Consider the following 20,031-nt stretch of genomic DNA (forward strand, 5'->3'; position numbering starts at 1 on the left):
CAAAGGTAATGATTCTTGGTTTCTTTTTCATTAAGTTTCTTTCCCAGAAAAAAAGTAATAAGATCAGTAATGGCAGAAAGAAAAACATAATTTAGTCTTTTCTTCTGAACTTTGGATATAGCTCCATACGTTTATCATCTAGCCAATGCTTCCTGGTTATGTACTTGTATTATCTTAAAATTATAGTTACTTTCAAAATATAATTAGTGTAAATAAATATTTCTTTTCCATTGCTTCAATCAAAAGATCTAGGTTGAAATAATCTTTTATATTTTTATAAACTTCTCAACTGAAGTTGAGTTAATTGGTCTCATATATTGGTGGCAAGTTCTCTCTCTCAAAAACTGAGGTTTTTTATTCTTTAAAAAATGGGACATATGCTAGCTTAACATGGGCAGTTGACAAATTTATCACAATATTTTGTTATTTGGTGTGTTTTGTAAAATGTTTGTACACTATGAGATAAAATATCTCATATTTTATCTCATCGATATTTTGTCTGTCATGTTCATATGCTTCACAGTAAATGCAAAACATATCAGTTATATATTGCATAGAATTTAATAAAATTTGGCATTTCAGATACAAGATATCAATGTGGTTCAGTTTTGATTTCAATTAAATCATTTTTATTGCCCAAAATATTCTGCTGATATTAATAATTCTGTATTGACTTGAGTGGCATTCAGTGATATTTGGTATTTAGAATCACTATTAAAATTTGTCAAGCCATTTGTTGTGGTAAAATTAGACAAAATGGAATTATGTCTTTTATTATTATTATTATTATCATTACATGATATCTCCAAGGAGTCCACGGACTCATCCATGGGAGAACACTCCGCTCCACTCTACTATGCACTCTAACCTTCTTCCCTACTACACACAACTACAATCAGCGTTATCTACTACCCATCATCCCCACCAATAGTATTTTTTGTCTGTAAATTACTTGTGTTCTGATGGCTTGTGTTTTGATCCCACGTACAATTTGCCTACACATGGGATCAAAAACCCGAGTTTCCAGGAAACAAAACCCTGCTACCCACATACGAGATTGGCTAACTCACTTTCAAATGAAAAAAGCCCATATAAAGATTCCTCTCATAAAAGGAGAATCGAATTCCAGCCTTTTCCATTGGAGGGCACAATATACCGTGGTTCTTTCAATTGTGCTACAGAGGCACTAGGCAGTAATCCAAAAGCATTCAAGGTTCAATAAAACACAACTTTTGATGCATTGTTCATATTTTTAAAGTTCTGTTCCTCATTTGAGTTGTTTAAATAATGTATGTTTATTACTGAAATTATGATAGTCCTCACAACAACAGCACCAGAACTACTCAAAACGATTTCAGCCTGTTAACTTCTGCTCATGTGGCATAATGTGGACAAAGTTTTCATTGGTAATCTAGATGACCTACTCGAATAAAGTCCTTCTCCCCCCCCCCCATTATGATTCCATTTTTGCTGACAAAACAATCTGCAATAATAATGTTTTTTTTTCACTCTCTCTCTCTCTAATTAAGTGGATTGTTTTGGCAGAAATTGAAATAATTGTAATACAGTTTGCTTCAGTATAGAAATTTCCATTCTTCTACCAGCCCTAGGCATTTTTCTATAAATGGATTGTTTTCACTGGCAGAATGATTTAAAATCATAATTCCTCCGTGGCATGATAAAATTTAATGAAGTTTCTATTTAGGATCACTGTAAAATGTGTTCTGCTTCAAATGGATCATTTTAATGTCCAAGTTAGGAAAATCAAAAGTTTATGTTTATGTACATATGACAAAAACAGTCTATATTCAATTCTTATGAGAATGGATGATTGCATTATACAATCAGTATAAAAGGATGCAGTTCTGAACGAATGCTTTTATGATTATCTACACTTATTTATCTTTCACATTTCAAGATATAACTGTGAGGACCATTTCTGCATTTATTTCATAAAATAAAGTAGGGATGCACTGAATATTCAATTTCGCTTCAATATTCAGCTGCTTCGACATATTTTTCAGGTATTCGGGTTTAGCCAAATCATTAGAATGATTCTGTATTCGGCAAGCTGAAGCAGAAAAATTCTGATTAAATACATCATAACAAAGGCTTCCATTCAGGAAAAGCCTCCACTAATCTTGTGCATGTATTTAAATAGACTAAGTAAACTTATTCTGCAGTATAATTTCTCAGTTAGTCGGAAATATTTATGAAGAAACCAGATGTATGCTATTCCACAATATACTGAAAAGTTAATTTTCCTACATCATAATTTATCGCAAATTCATTTTTATTATTAAATCCATAATTAGCGGTGCTTAAGGATCAAAGCTGTATAACTGAGAGGAGACCTCCACATAGCCTTTAAAGGAATGTGGAGAACCAACCAGGGCTTCTGACCTAATGTCCAATCCTCACCTTCTCTGGAAGATTTTGCCGACCAAATTGTATTCTTACTGGTTAAACCAAAATAAAAAATGATGGTACAACATGACAAAATTTCATGCCGGCTGGGGCATTGCCCGGTTAAACAAAGCCCCCGTTGTTTTTGCCAGGGAACCAGGGCGAACAGCGAAAAGTCAGCTACTGGAAGAAATCTGAAAACACGCCCCAACTCAACATCACCAGAGTTAAAGATCGGTACTATCAACATAAGAAGCCTGAATGGCAAAGAAATGGAGCTAGCTGGGGAATTAGATAAGTACCAGATCGACATAATAGGGGTGACTGAAACAAAAAAGACAAAAACTGGTGAGATCTTTCTGAGCAATAAATACAAACTGTTATATTCTGGCAATGACAATCAAGGAAAAGGAGTAGCCATAGTATTCAACACAAAATATGAGGCTCATCTTCTTGAATCGCAGGCAGTGTCAAGTAGAGTGATTTGGGCAAATATCAGAATGGGGAACTGGACAATGAGACTTATTTGTGCCTATGGTCCCACAGAAGGTTCTACTAAGATAGAAGTGGAGGAATTTTTTGAGGCTTTAGAAAAAGCAACTGACACAATGAAAAAGGAAAAGTTGGTCCTTGTTGGGGATCTAAATAGCAGAGTAGGAAATGATTGTGAGACACAAAAATATTTTGGGAAAATTTGGAGACAGAGCAAAGCTAATAATAATGGCAAATATCTGTTGGATTTCTGCTCAGGACATGGACTGGTTATTACTAACACCATGTTCCAACATAAAATGTGCACAAATTCACATGGAGAGAAGAGGCAAGGAATAAGAATAGTCTCATTGACTATGTTATTGTTGATAGTGATGTTTTCTCCCTGGTGCTAGATCCTGAATGGATGATTTTTGAGAAATTATTCATTCAGAATCTAACATAAGAATTAGGCTAACTCAGATAATACCTGGTTGACAGCACACAGTTCTAAATTTTGTTGTAAAGGAATTTATGTAATAACATGTAAAACGCACTAGAAAAATCTTGTAGGTGAAAGTTAAACTGAAGGATTATAGGATTAATGAATTTTAATAAGGAAATTGCAGTATAATCTTGTCCCATTAAGCTGTCTTAAACTTAATAAGTCACCAAAGAAGTTAAGAGAACGAGTGCAAAGGTCGAGTTACATACGCACGTATCGGCCGTAATGCCGCCAGCTACGAGGAATGTGTACGTACAAGGAATATGACGCAAGCGGGATTCCTGGAATACAGCACCTAACGGCAGCTAGGACCACCTTAGGGGCATGATGACGAAGGGTTGTATGGGAAAGAAGGGACGAAATATAAGCGAATGCACACGATAATGAGAGGCTTTTTTCTGGTTGTTCCTGACGTCACTTCGAGGATTCCTGACTAGCGGATGGAGTAGGGACGAGAGAGAGCGATGTCCCACTCAAGTAGGAGCAGAGAATGCGTTGTATCGAGGCAGTGAGAAGTTCGAGTCCGGGAAGAATGTAAAACGGATGGCATAGTCGTAAGCCTATTGCGGAAGCAACCGATCGAAGGAGGACCCGAACAACACGTGGCCATTAACAGACCTTTGGAAGAAAAAGATTGGATAACGTAAAGACCTTTACTGTATGTTTGAATGAGGCAGAATTTAGTGTTAGATCATATTAAGTAGACAATTCATAGTAGACTATAATAAGGATTTGTAATTTGAGGTAGAGTAATTCTGATAAACAAAGGAATGTCAAGAGTGAAACTTTAGCTGCATGTGACTGAGATTATATGTGAATTTGAAATTTTGTAGATGAATTTTATCAGAATAGTAATGGGTTGTGAGATGTATTTTAATGTAGCATGAAATAAGAGTTTGGTTTTTGAGTAACATAATTACCTAGATTTAATGTTTTATAGTTTGTGTGAGATGACCAAGTTAATCTATGAGTGTTCTGTTAAATTAGTATTGAGTAACTAACTCTCGAGTCCGGGAAGAATGTAAAACGGATGGCATAGTCGTAAGCCTATTGCGGAAGCAACCGATCGAAGGAGGACCCGAACAACACGTGGCCATTAACAGACCTTTGGAAGAAAAAGATTGGATAACGTAAAGACCTTTACTGTATGTTTGAATGAGGCAGAATTTAGTGTTAGATCATATTAAGTAGACAATTCATAGTAGACTATAATAAGGATTTGTAATTTGAGGTAGAGTAATTCTGATAAACAAAGGAATGTCAAGAGTGAAACTTTAGCTGCATGTGACTGAGATTATATGTGAATTTGAAATTTTGTAGATGAATTTTATCAGAATAGTAATGGGTTGTGAGATGTATTTTAATGTAGCATGAAATAAGAGTTTGGTTTTTGAGTAACATAATTACCTAGATTTAATGTTTTATAGTTTGTGTGAGATGACCAAGTTAATCTATGAGTGTTCTGTTAAATTAGTATTGAGTAACTAACTTAGCAAGAGATTTTGAAAAGCTTAGTATCATATTCCAATTATAGCTGTAAAGTGTAATTTGTTCCAATAAACATGTTTTGTATATGCCTGATTCGTGCTTGATTCGAGAATTCAAATTACCACTTGCAAAAATTTAAAACCATAGCGGGAGGAAATTTAATGAGAGTGTTAGAGTAAAATAGATTATTGGCCACGACTGAAATTAGAACTAGTATCTATTTAGTGTATATTAGAATGAATGCCAATTAACCTAGAAATATTCCCTGAATTTTGAATAAGCTCATATTATAGGACTCTGGCTGGCGCAGCAATAAAAAATAAATTTGCCAGTGTCCGAAAAGGAAGCATTCTTAGGTGGAGTTAAGTAAGGCATTCTTAAGGAAGTATATTATATATATATATATATAACGAAAGTAAAAGAAGATATAACATTAGCGCAGCAAGTTATATCTTCTTTTGTACTCTTTACAAAAGAAGTACTTTTGTATTTCTTTTGTAAAGAGTACTACTTTTGTACTTTATACTCATTCGTTTTATTAATAAAATGAATGAGTATAAAGAATAAATATAATAGAGACACCAACCACATTATAACACTGGTGCAGGACACCAGAGTATACAGAAGAGTTGAAGTTGGAAGCGATCACTATTTAGTCTTGAGCAGGATAAAATTGAATTTCATATTGAAAAGAATAACATGTAAGAAAGTTTTAAAGTGAATAAAAGTTGAGCAGCTCTCAGATGTCAACTGTAGACTAAAATACACAAAGATTATTGAAGAAAAAAAATGAAAAATGAGAACAGGAATCAAACCTTGGAGATTCAGTGGCAAGCCTTGAAGAAAATCCTGATTGATTCAGCTAGAGAGGCATGTGGTGAAGTTGTCTGCAAGGATAGAAAAATTAGAACTCCATGGTGGACACAGGAAGTTAAAGAGGCAGTGAAGGAAAAGAAGAAAGAATATCAAAAGTTCCTAGGAAATAAGTCAGCTTGTGCTCTTAGAGAATACAGAGACAAATGCAAGAATGCTAAAGACTGTGTAAAACTAGCTAAACAAAAGTCATGGGAGGACTTTGGCAAGAATATAGAAAATAAATATCAAGAAGGTGGCAAAATATTCTGGAGGTTATTGAAGAAGCTTAGGAATGGAGGAAATAGTGCTGTAAAAGGAGTTAGAGATGATAAAGGTGACATGAAAACTGGAGAAAAAGATATCCTTGAAGTATGGAGTAATTACTTTGAAAAACTGCTAAATGAAACAAGCAGTGATGACAGCACAGTGGTAAAAAACACTGACCAGGCATGCAGTCAGGAATACATATTCATACCTGAAGTAGAAAAAGCCATCAAAGGCTTGAAATGTGGAAAGTCAGCTGGAGTAGATGATATTCGACCAGAAATGCTGAAGTATGGTGGTATAAGAGTCTTACAGTGGCTGCACTGCATAGTTCAGAAAACCTGGAGAGAGGGACGAATTCCTGATGATTGGAGTAGAGCTCTCATAGTACCCATATATAAAAAGGGAAATAAAACTGAATATGAGAATTACAGAGGCATTTCATTGCTGAGTGTTCCTGGTAAGATATATGCAAGTATACTTGAGAAACAGTTGAGAAGAATTGTGGAAGAAAACTTGGTGAAGAACAAGCTGCATTCAGCCCAAATAGACGCTGTCAGGATTAGATCTTCACTTTACAACAAATAGTTGAGAAAGCATGGGAATATAACAAAGATCTGTATTTAAGTTGTCGATCTGGAAAAGGCATATGACAAGGTGCCAAGAGAGAAGCTATTCAATACACTACAGTTATATAGTGTCTATGGGGCATTATATCAAGTAATACTTTGTCTTTATTTGAGTTGTAATTCAGCAGTTAGAATTGAAGGAAGTACAGGAAGATGGTTTAATGTTAAATCTGGTGTGAGACACGGATGTACATTATCTCCTCTGTTATTCATTATCTATATGGATCACATTATGAAGGAAATGTATTAAACATGATATCAAAATTGGAGATGTTAATGTCAGCTCTTTGCTTTATGCGGATGATGTTATACTTCTAAATAAATCTGCTACAAGTCTGCAAGATTCTCTGACTAAATTGAATAACTGTTGTAATAGATATGGTATGAAGGTCAGCAATAAAAGGACAAAGACAATGAAAATAGGCAGAATCATTGAAAATGTCAAGTGTGTGTGAATGGAGAACCTGTGGAACAAGTAAAACATTTCAGCTACATAGTCACGATTTTTAGTGAAGATGGTAAATTAAATATAGAAATAGACAACAGAATCAGCAAAGCTGGTATAGTGGGAAGTCAATTGAAATTCATATGGAATAAGAGAGAAATTAGTCGGAACACTAAATTAACTGTATACAAGACAGTGTTCAAACCAGTTTTAACTTATGGATCTGAGAGCTGAGTCAGAAGTTAAACACTTGACCAAAGTCTAGAGACCACAGATATGAGAGTCCTGAGAAAGATTATAGGCAAGAACAGATGGCATCAATGGTAATATCATATTAAAAACGAGGATATTAGGAAAGAACTTGACATTGTCAGCATCCAGGAATGCGTTAGCAGAGCTAATCTCAGGTGGTATGGTCACTTAAACAGAATGGGAGAGGAAAGATTAGCAAAACAAGTGTTCGCTGCCAGGTTGGCAGCAAAACGACCCAGAAGAAGACCAAGATATAGGTGGATTGATACGGTACAAAGTGCCTTAGACGATAGAAATATAAGATCTGATAATGTTGGAGTCTTGACAAGTAACAGACTGATTTGGAGGAAAATTGTAGATAGGAAGTTAGTAATGTAATTTATTTTTCATGTAGTACTGTCATATCCTGTACATCCCTTGAGGGTACATGGCAGGAATTTGATGATGATGATATAATATGAATTCATAGATTTTATATCAATATCCTATTAAATAAATAGCCTAATATGATATGTATAAGTCACCATCTATGATTATGTAGTTACATTTATAATGCATGTAGGCAAGTGGCACATCAACAACGTCAATATTTTTAAAAAAAAAAAGTTTGACACACCTGGGTAAAACGGTTTGCCATCACTGGTATCTAGAACATTCCATCTCATGCCTCCTTTGACCTTCCTCCAGAAAGGACATCAAAAGAATCTTTGAATAACATGGATACCACAAAGGCAGCTGGTCCTGATGGAATCCCACCCACCCATTGTGCTCAAGAGATGTGCTCTTGAAATAACACCTGTTCTTTATCATTTATTCACTAAACTGTAATCAGCTGTTATCTGTAATATCTGAACCACAATCAGGCTATCAACCTATTGCTGTCACCTCAGTTTTCTCTGAAGTAATAGAGATGGTTATCAGCAGTCAACTTCTTCAACACCTTTAACTGCTATCTAATTAGTGACTACCAGTTTTTGATTTCACCAATCTAGATCCACAGCAGATCTTGGCCTACATCATGCACCTCTGCATGCATTCCATGGAAAGGTTTGGAGAAACCTGTACCATTGCTCTTGACATCTCCAAGGCCTTTAATACGATCTGGCATTGAGGAGTTTCTCAACAATTTACCATCATTTGGATTGCATTCATCCTTGTGTAATTGGATTTCCAGTTTTCTCCAAGATCAATCCCTGTGTGTTATGGTGGATGATGTCTCTCTCTCTCTTCAGAATTTCCTGTTAATGCCAGTCCCCCTCAGAGCTCTGTCATTTCAACTACCCTCTTCCTGATTTATATAAATGACCTGCTCTCATTGACTATTAACCTTATTCATAATTTTGCTGATGATAGTGCACTCCACTCATCCTGCTCCACTCATACGGCAAGCCTTGCCATTCTCACGCATCTAAGTTCAATGCTCCCAAAACAGTTTTGCTTTTTTTCTTGCAAAAAAAAGACCTTAGATCTTCTCCACTTACTTTTGATAAAGCTCAGCTCAACAATCGAGACCAAATCTCTCTTATCAGACTGACTCTTACTCCAAACTTTTCCTGGAATAATTGTATCATTTCTATAGCATCAGCAACTTCCAAAAAAACTTGGCGTCCTTTTCTGCTCAAGATGGTACTGTTTTGCTAAATAGTTATTTGTTCTATATAAATCCCAAATCCAACCAACACTGGAATACTTTTCTCATATTTGGGGATGCACCTAAGACCTCCATAAAACTTCTCAAACTGCCTTTTTCTGTTCAGAAAAGGGCAGTTGGTTGATAAATCAAACTTCTCTTACAGAGTCTCTTCAACCACTAACCCATAAAAGATCAGTTTCTGCATTGTATATCCTCCACAGATATTTGCATGGCCAGTGTTCAGCAGAACTAGCATCCGTTATGCCGCCCATTTCTGCCAGATCTGCAATAGTCAACATCCCTTTACAGTCAAGCTGAATATCACAGAACCTGCTACTCCCCGTCATCTTTCATTCCTTCTATGTGAATTCTGTGGAACAGCCTCTCCTGTGAAGTATTTCCAAAGGATTACAGCCTCCATCAGTTCAAGTAAAATATCAGCAGATTACTCTGATTCTGATCCCTGGCTGCACATGGCATTTATTTACTTTTGGCTCTTCTGTCTTGCGTGTGTGAAATCACTTTAATTCTCCCCTCCCCATGAGGAGAATTAAGGTGAGTTTGCTAATTGTTTGGCAGGTAGGACCATGAATATCATCTGTTACAAAGGGAAGTATTGGGTTATTTGAATCATCTAATAATTTTTGCTATTTCAAACTCAGTAATCAGAGGAATAGTCTGTATATGCTGAAATATAAATATTCTGTTGTATGTGTATTGATTTTGTTACAACACATTATATGAAATGCTTATTTCATAGGCCTTACTGGCGATGCTACTATTCCAATACAGATGCTATTATATATGTGGTAGACAGTGCAGATAAAGATAGAATTGGAGTTTCTAAACAAGAACTGGTTTCCATGCTTGAGGTAAATTTCATTTCAAATAGATCAAAGCTTTATAGATTTATTGAACCTGGATTTCATATGTGCTGGAAGAGTGCAGAAAAAAAATGTAATTTAACATGTTGCATTCTACAACTGACAGCAAATATTATTAATTGAATCTTCGTAGATGTATTCAGTAATGTATATTTTAGTTCACTTTTTAGACTCATTACTATATACAGGGACTTTATATAGTCTAGTCTCTTATAAAGAATTGATCCCCTAAAAAAAAAAAAAAGAAGTAATTTTTGCTAAAGAGGATTGACTCCAGAGAGTGAAGTAGCTACACTATAACTTGTAAGTTTTTTTGGTCTTCATATTATCATTAGTGAAATTTCATTCAAAACTGGCGTTTATCAAACAAATAGGTAAGAAGTAATAAAATAATGAGAAAATTGTTGCATAGTACTAGACATATTATTTATCAAAATAAAGTTTACAAATTTAATAAAATTTTACTTGAAACTATACTAACTAGTAAGAATTAAAGGTTGCCAAAACTACTTTGCACAAGGCACAATGTGCACAGACATTAAAACACAGATTTGAAGTATAAACTGAACAAGTCATGGGAAGACTGGTACAAGTATAGAAGATAAATATCTGAAAGGTGGCAAAATGTCCTGAAATGTTTAGAAGTTTAGAAATGGAGGAAAGAGTAAAACAAAAAAATGATAAAATGTGATTTAAAAACCAAATTTAAAGCTATCTATTCTAGATATCTGGAATAATTACTTTGAAAAATTGTTAAATGAAATAAACAGTGATAAAACGGTAGTGGAAAATTAAAATATTCAGGAGAAAGCAACTGGGATTATTAATACTTGAGGTAGAAAAAAAGCTTTCAAAAGCTTGAAATGTAGAAAGGTAGCTGGAGTAGATGATATTCAACCAGAAATACAGAAATATGGAGGTATAAAAGTCCAGTGGCTATGCTGATAATTCATCATCATCAAATTCCTGCCATGTACCCTCAAGGGGTGTACAGGATATGATAGTACTACATGAAAAATTTACATCATTACTAACTTCCTATCTACAATTTTCCTCCAAATCAGTCTGTTACTTGTCAAGACTCCAACATTATCAGATCTTATATTTCTATCGTCTAAGGCATTCAGAAGGTTGAATTCTATATATTATAGTTTACAGTTATAAAAAAGAAAATAAAACAATGTGAGAATTAGAGAAATTTTTAAGTGTTCAAGGTAAGATTTATATAAGCATAGTTAGAAGAGGCTATGAACAATTGAGAAAGAGATAATTGAGAAATCATTCAAATATAACAATTATTTGTATTTAAGCTTTGCAGATATGAGAAAAGCATACAAGGTGCCAAGAGAAAAGCTCTTTAGGGGTAAATGGAACATTATACTGAGCAATACATAGCAATACAATATGACATAAGTCACAAGAAGTTGGCTTGATGTAAAATCAGATTTAAAACAAGGGTGCACTCCATCTCCACTTTTGCTCATCTATATGGATAGAAAGTGGTATTAAACCTGACATCAGAATTGGAAATATTAAGCTTTGCTCTTGGCAGATGATGTACTCCTAAACAAATCCAATCTAGTCTCCAATATTCTGTAGCCAAATTAAATAACAGCTGTAACAAATTAAGCATAAAAATTAGAAATAAAAAAGATGAAAACTATTAAAATGTCACAGAAATGTGGAAAACCAATTGCATGTTCAATGGAGAATCAATAGATCATGTAAAATATTTTTAGTTATTTAAGCACAGTTTTTTGAACATAGCAAAGTTTGGAAATAGATAATAGATTTAGCAAAACTGTATTCTAGGATGTAGATATCTATATTAAAATTCAGATATTCCACAAATGAAAAGACAAAAAAAATGAATACATTATTATTTTATGAAGTTATTTAAATGTGTTTCTTGTTTGTATGTTACAAGCAAGATGCTTTGAGATGTTATTTTTTATGTTTTTGACTACTGTCATCTTGCTTAGATATAAAATAAATTCATTTAGATTAGTTATTAAAGCCTAATTGTAATTTTGTATAAGCTGTCAGTTTTTGAAATCTTGGTGCTGTTTGTATTCATACAAATGTTTAAAAAATGCCTTATGTTGTCACTTGATGGAGGCGGTGTAATGGTATACAAGAAGCACTCTTGAGGCCATGTTACACCATAGAGTCCAGATGCTTTCTGTATGGGCAACATGTCTAAGAATATCTCCTCTCACTTTATGTTCCCCTACTCTTTTTTTTTTTTCCTCTTCAGCTTGCAATCCCAACATAAGAGTAAATACATGCAATTAAATTAAATAAACCTCACTCAAAGCTCACCAAAAAAAAAAAAAAATCTTTCACATTCACTTTACCAATATTCTTGGTTTAAACACTAACCTAAATGATGCACATCATTGCCTGTAGACATCCAAACCCAATTTCCTGTGTTTGACTGTTCTCTAGATCCCTACCACAGCTCATCTTAACTCCAAGCCACACCCTACGTGATTTCTTCTGCCAGAAGGGTGGTATGCCAGAGGATGCTTTACCTTGAGGGAATTTTTTTTTTTTACAGGTGGCTTAAAATTTCTGTACCTCATTGGCTCATTTACCTACTGTCCTGCCAGTGCTGAAAATGATTTTGACTTTTTTAACTTCTTATCTCTGAGAAACTTGATTTCTTACACTCCAAATTTCCAAAGTGAGGTCATCTTTCTTTGCAATGTCCAGAATTTTAATGCCCCAATTCTGACTGGCTCCTGTTTTCAAATTCCACTATGACCAAGCTGGAAGAGATGAAGAGATATTTGCTGTAAGTAACGATTTAAAACAAGTTATCTTCTAACCAGGATCCTCAACAATCCTTTCCACACACCCAACACTGGATCTTTTCTTAAGCAGTTTTGCATCCAGGTACACTGTTGAAGTGATTGCTGCACTTGATAATTCAGATTACAGTCTCATCTAAGTTTCATCTTTTGTGGAACATCTTCCCCTCAGCTGTTCATAATCTCTGCCAAATGGGATGATCTCAATTACTTTTACTCCTCCTTCCCATTGTCAGAGTACTGTTTCCATTCTTCAGATCCAGATACTTGTTTCTGAAATTATCCACATTGGAATGATGGTCTTCATTCCTTCATTCAGTTTCAAAACTCCCACTCTATATCCAAACCATTGTTCTCCAAAAAGTGTGCCATCCACTAATCCAAAAAAGGACACAACCTACACTAAAGTCTGGGATACTTTCAATCCATCATTAAAAGGGCTAAGAGTGACTTTGATAATTATAATAAACTCGCCACCTGTGCCAATGGCAGTTATGCCTTCTGGTCCTTCATAAAAACTGTTCTTCCACCCATTTCTCACCCAGATAGCATTGCTACATCACCTAAAGATAAGGCTTACCTATCATTGTTTTCATCCAACTCCAGCATATATGATAAAGGCAAATAATTCCTTTGCCTGGAACATTACATGTATTCTATAGTCTTCTGCCAGAAAGACATCAAAAAATGTTGAACCTAGATACCAAAAAGGCTTCCAGCCCTGATGGAATCCCACCAGTTGTGTTCACGAGATGTGCTTCCGAACTAACACTTTTTCTTTGTCATCTGTGTACTGTACTATTCTAAGATTACATCTATCTTACAACGTGGAAGCAAGGTGCATATACAGCCAATTCCAAAAAAAAAAAAAAAAAAAAAGTAATAAGCATCTAATCAAATCAGTCTAACACAATATTTTTAATGTGTGAAATAGTGTGGGTTCGATGGCCGATTTTCTTGAGGTTACGGGACGAAAAACCCGAGTTTCCGGGAGGAAAAACCTGCTAGCCCATGCCAGAGATCGACCAACTCTTCTGGAACCGGTCGAGAAAAGGCTTAGAAAAAGTTCCAGATGGCGGCACTAACTAGCCGCCTTCTTCACTGCATGCCGATTAATTAGCGATAGCCTTGGGCCAGCTATCTCTGATTGGCTACCAGTGGAGATTGAACTGCCCACTCAGTCTCTAAAAGTTAGATACGGCTAAAAATAAAATTAAAAAAAAAAAAAAAAAACGGCCTTGCCTACTCCGTCTATGGGAACAAAAAGGCGTTAGCTGGGGCTGGGTGGGTCAAATCAGTCTATTGATCTCACCTCAGTTTATCCTAAGTAATGGAGAAGGTTATCAGTAGTCAGCTTCTTTGATATCTGGAGAAATGTCAACTAATCATAGCCTACATCACCCATTTCTGGACATGTGCCATGGAAAGGTTTGAAGAACCTGTGCTGTTGCACTTGATTCACCAAGGCATGTGATAAAATCTAACGCTGAGGTCTTATCAAATTACCTTTATAGTCTACCTTCTTCCTTTTGTAACCAGATTGCCAGTTCTCTCTCAGGTCATTCACTGTGTATTATGGTGAAATGTGTTCTCTCTCTCTCTCTTCAAATTTTCCTGTTAATATAGGTGTTCCTCAGCATTCTGTTATTTCACCAGCTGCTTCCTTATATAAAAATGATCTGCTCTCGCTGACCTCAAACCATATTCTTTGCAGTGCTGAAACATCTCAATCTTGAAGTTCATCTGTGATAACCCTAAACACTTATCTCCTCACCATCCTTAATTGGAGCAACAGTGACTTTCTAATTACCTTCAGTGCTTCCAAAACAGTTTTGTTTCTTTTCTCACAAAAGAATTTTGTTCTTCTCCACTTCCTGTGATAATGCTCAACTTAACAGTGAAGACCAGATCTCTCTCTTCTTGAACTGATTTGACCTTTAAATGGTAGGCAGATTTCATTGCCCATTGTGAGACCACCACCCTGGTTATTGGAGGTCTAAAGTGGCTTAAAAAGTTCCATGTTTGGTCTGTGGAGTAGGGTTTCTAGACTATGCAAAAAAACAAAAACAAAAAAAATGAATGAAAAATTACAAATATATATATATATAAAAGTAATAGAAATGGGGGGAAAAATCAACCCACCCATAGTATGTGAATGTATTGATACTATATGTTCATAGAAACCTTTTGTGGGTGGAAGCCACATAAAAAAAAAAAGTGCCTGCTAGATTTCTGTTTAGGACATGGACCAATTAGTACTAACACCATGTTCCAACAAAAAGATGTGAACAAATTCACATAGAGAGAAGATGCAAAAAATAAAAGTCTTATTCATTATGTTATTGTTGATAGTGATATCTTCATGTTAGTTATACAGAGGATTTGAAACTGGAAGTGATCACCATTTAGTTTTGGGCTGGATAAAATTGATCATATTGAAAATCAGGGTGTGTAAGAAAGTTTTAAAACAACTCATAGTTGAGCAGCTTTCAGAGGTGGACTATAGATTCCAATGTACAAACATGCAGTTAAAAATGAAAAATTTGAAAACAAGTCAAACCTTGGAGATTTAATAGTAAATCCTGAAGAAAATATTCATTGATTCAACCAGAGAAGCATATGGCGAGGTTTCATCTGCAAAGATAAAATAATCAGAACTCTATGGTGGACTCAAGAACTTAAAGAAGCAATTAAGGAAAAAAAAAGAAAGCATATCATCGTATGTTATCTTAAGTCAGCTTATGTACTGAAAGAATATAGAGAAAAATATAAGAAAGCAAAGCACTGTAAACACTAGCTAAACAAAAGTTATGATAAGACTTTGGTAAGAATATAGAAAATAAATATCAGGAAGTTGGTAAAATATTTTGGAGGCTGTTGAAAATACTAGGAAATGGAGGAAAGAGTACCGTAAAAGGAATCAAAGATAAAGATAACCTGAAAACTGTATATAAAGATATTCTATGTTCAGTGATTACTTCAAAAAATTCCTGAATGAAACTACAGTGGTAAAAGCGCTCAACAGGAATATATATATCAGTGCTTGAGGTAGAAAAAGCTATCAAAAGCTTGAAATGTAGAAAGGCAGCTGAGATAGATAATATGCGACCAGAAATGCTCAAATATGAAGAATAAAAGTTTTTCAGTGGATAAACTGCTTAATTCAGAAGGAGAAAAATGGTCTGAAGAGGATTGAATTACAGGTGATTAGAATAGTCTTATATAGTACTCATTTGTATAAAGCGAAATAAAACCATGGATGGGAAGCTCGGAGATGTTAATCCAAATAGAGGTTATCAGGATCAGATTTTCACTGTAAGACAAAGACATGACAAGGTGTCAAGAGAAAAGCTATTCAAAACACTACGTTTATATTGAACAATACATAGTCTATATTTGATTCTCGTGGAAAGGCTTAGACGTTGGTTATGCATTTTCACTATATAATTTAAAGAAATTACAACATACTAGGATATACATTAAAATAAATTTTAATATATTTCAATATTTCGGCAACGTCACGTTGCCATTTTCAAGAACTTAAGTACAAGACGTGCACACAGGCACAACAAAACAGTAAGTGAGGAAGAAGTAGGAAGCTATTATTTCTCCTAAAGTCCTGATTGTGCCCTCTAGCGGGCAATGTTGGTATTCTTGGGCGATTGGGCTGAAGGTCCTCTGATGTAGGTTTCCCAAATTTGAGAAAGTCTCATGCAGCCAAATTTGTTGAAGTTTGGATCGTTTCTTAGGGCTGAAGCTGATTCCATGAAAAGCCTTTCATATCTGTATTTGCTACGGTGTATTATCCTGGCTTTCTTCCACCGTATTCTATGGCAGGTATCCAGTGCATGGTCAGCAAGACCAGAGTGGCTGTATTGGTGAAAACAGATGTAGTCCTTGTGTTCTGAAATTCTAATATTTGCTCTCCTGCCTGTTTGGCCAAAGTAGGACAGCTTACAGCTGCAAGGGATCCGGTATACACCAGGTAAGTCTGGGGGGGGGGGGTCTTTAGTAGAGCGGATAAGGGATGCCAATTTTTTATATGGTCTGTAACAAGAAGTTAAGTTACGTTTTTTTAAGATTTTTGTGATTTTTTTCCCGAGGTGCTTCGATGTAGGGTATGGTGATGGATTTAGAGTAATCCTTGTTGTGATTGGGGGGGGGGGGGTTTACTGGTTTCAATATTTTTTGGATTTTGGGGGGGGGGGGTAGCCATGGGCTGAGAATGTGGTTTAGTTCTGTGGTTAGGGCATCGTCATTCGAGCAGATGTTTAGCCCTGTTGTGTAGTGTTCTATCCTTAGAGCTAATCTAAGCTAAATTTCCAAGGGAAAAAGGACCCAGAGGAAGACTAATATCATGCAAGATTGATACAGTAAGATCTTCCTGAGAAGATTGGAGTCTTCACAGATAACAGATGAATTTGCAGGAAGGTTGTTATAGGAAGTTAGTAATGATTGAGCTTTTTCATGTAGTACTGTCTTAATAACCTGTACACCCTTGAAGTTACATATCAGGAATTTGATGGGAGTTCCCTCCTAAAATCCTCATTTTTAGTATGATACTATCATTGATGCAATCTGTTCACTTAAGTGCCACAGAGATGATTAATTAATGTAACTTTTTAAAAATTACTGTAATAATTAAAAAAAAATGAATATAATTAATGTCAGTTGACTATAACCTGAACTTAACTACTCAAAAATGTTTCTTAAACATATATGTTTGATGGCTGATCTTAATAACAGAAAGAGAATTCCTTGATTTTGTTTCATCACGTGACTATTTCATTATAATATACTTACCTATTGGAATTGTATGTTGAATTTCTTTGACCGTAAATCCCAAACAACTTAATTCTGATTACAAACGGTCGTAAAAAGTTTTGATGCTTGTTAGTAGTGGTAGTATATTATAGCTGATAAAAATATTAACTTATCAGCCTTAATTTGAATTATTGATTAAACTTTCGTGCTTTTCAGTAAAAATTTTTGTTTCTCAAAAAAAAAAAAAAAAAAATAGAATGTTAGATGCAAGATATTGATATAATGGAAAACATTTAACTTATAAGGAAAGTTTACCTTATAAGTTTACTCTTCTTAGTCTTGGTTGTTGGATTTATCAGTTTTTCCTTGAATCATAGCATCAACATCTCCCATATTTTTAAGGTAGCTTTTGACTTCCTTGTTTGTTCAGTTTAAGGGTGTTCATTGGTACTGTGGCTGATTCAGTGAAGTCTCTTGTTTTGTTCTTGAATATGCTTTTGTATAATGGCATGATTAACTAGCATTCATATGCTGTACACATCAAAATTATCAGTTTGATGTTTCTTCTTTTCAGATGTTGGAAAATATCTTAACTGTAAACTCTAAAAAAAAAAAATATATATATATATAAAAAACAAACTTTAGAAATGTATGTCCTAACCAGTGGCTTGAAATCGTGGAGGTACTGCAACTTTCGAAATATACATACACACTGTAAGTACAGTGTATACTTCTTGGGATAAAATATCAAAATTATGGTAAAAATTTAAAAAAAAAATTAAACATGAAAAAATATTGTTTATTATTGATAAAATTATACAGTTTAGTATAATTCAAAATTACTTAAAAATAAAATCCATTCCTTTAATTGTAATTAAAGGAATGAATTTACAATTTTTGGACATTACAATTAAATCCTTTAATTGTAATGTCCAAATATTTAAAGAGACGGAGTAAACACGATAAGCACTATGAAAACTCTACTACTGGCGCAAACTGCACATAAACAACATTGGAACTGCGCGACGACTCCTTTGTCCTCCTAAGTGCTACAAGATTGATTTTTATTATTTTTTATACAAAATAAGAGAATTGCATAGGATTATCATCATCAAATTCCTGCCATGTACCCTCAAGGGGTGTATAGGATATGATAGTACTACATGAAAAATTTGCATCATTACTAACTTCCTATCTACAATTTTCCTCCAAATCAGTCTGTTACTTGTCAAGACTCCAACATTACCAGATCTTATATTTCTATCGTCTAAGGCACTTTGTACCATATCAATCCACCTACATCTTGGTCTTCCTCTGGGTCGTTTTCCTGCCAACTTGGCAGAGAACACTTGTTTTGCTAATCTTTCCTCTCCCATTCTGTTTAAGTGACCATACCACCTGAGATTAACGCTGCTAACACATTCCTGGATACTCACAATGTCAAGTTCTTTCCTAATATTCTTGTTTTTAATATGATATTGCCATTGATGCCATCTGTTCACACCTCTAATCTTTCTCAAGACTCTCATATCTGCGGTCTCTAGTCTTTGGTCAAGTGTTTTACTTCTGACCCAGCTCTCAGATCCATAAGTTAAAATTGGTTTGAACACTGTCTTGTATACAGCTAATTTAGTGTTCCGACTAATTTCTCTCTTATTTCATATGAATTTATTCAATTGCCTTCCTACCATACCAGCTTTGTTGATTCTATTGTCCATATTTAATTTACCATCTTCACTAAAAATCATGCCTAAGTAGCTGAAATGTTTTACTTGTTCCACAGGTTCTCCGTTCACAACACAGTTGATATTTTCAAATTCTGCCTATTTTCATTGTCATTGTCTTTTTATTGCTGACCTTCATACCATATCTATTATAACAGTTATTCAATTTAGTCAGGGAATCTTGCATACTTGTAGCGGATTTATTTAGAAATATAACATCATCCGCATAAAGCAAAGAGCTGACATTAACATCTCCAATTTTGATATCATGTTTAATACCACTTTCCTTCATAATGTGATCCATATAGATAATGAATAACAGAGGGGATAATGTACATCCTTGTCTCACACCAGATTTAACATTAAACCATCTTCCTGTACTTCCTTCAATTCTAACTGCTGACTTACAACTCAAATAAAGACTAAGTAGTGCTTGATATAATGTCCAATTGACACCATATAACTGTAGCGTATTGAATAGCCTCTCTCTTGGCACCTTGTCATCTGTACAAATCTTCATTCCAAATCTACAAAACTTAAATACAGATCATTGTTATATTCCCATGCTTTCTCGACAAATTGTCGTAAAGTGAAGATCTGATCGTGACAACCTCTATTTGGCCTGAATTCAGCTTGTTCTTCACCCACCTTTTCTTCCACAATTCTTCTCAACCGTTTCTCAAGTATACTTGCATAAATCCTGCCAGGAACACTAAGTAGGGAAATACCTCTGTAATTCTCACATTCAGTTTTATTTCCCTTTTTATATATGGGTACTATGAGAGCTCTACTCCAATCGTTTGGAATTCATCCCTCTGTCCAGGCATTCTGAACTGTGCAGTGCAGCCACTGTAAGACTTTTATACCACCATACTTCAGCATTTGTGGTCGAATATCA

The 20,031-nt window shown here is 34.8% G+C and overlaps 1 protein-coding gene across 1 annotated transcript in view; it reads left to right on the top strand.

Annotated features, from left to right (window-relative positions):
* Nucleotides 1–20,031, top strand: part of Arl1 (ADP ribosylation factor-like 1) — a 108,954-nt gene that overhangs the window by 60,069 nt on the left and 28,854 nt on the right. Inside the window, exon 4 of the mRNA XM_090414421.1 lies at nucleotides 9,709–9,820. Within this exon, the coding sequence (XP_090270547.1) occupies nucleotides 9,709–9,820 (112 nt within the window). The remainder of the gene's footprint in view (nucleotides 1–9,708; nucleotides 9,821–20,031) is intronic.

This window comes from Typopeltis vanoorti, chromosome 25, assembly GCF_054136105.1.
Source record: "Typopeltis vanoorti isolate ZY-2024b chromosome 25, IOZ_Tvanoo_1.0, whole genome shotgun sequence".
In the NCBI taxonomy this organism is placed as follows: Eukaryota; Metazoa; Arthropoda; class Arachnida; order Uropygi; family Thelyphonidae; genus Typopeltis; species Typopeltis vanoorti.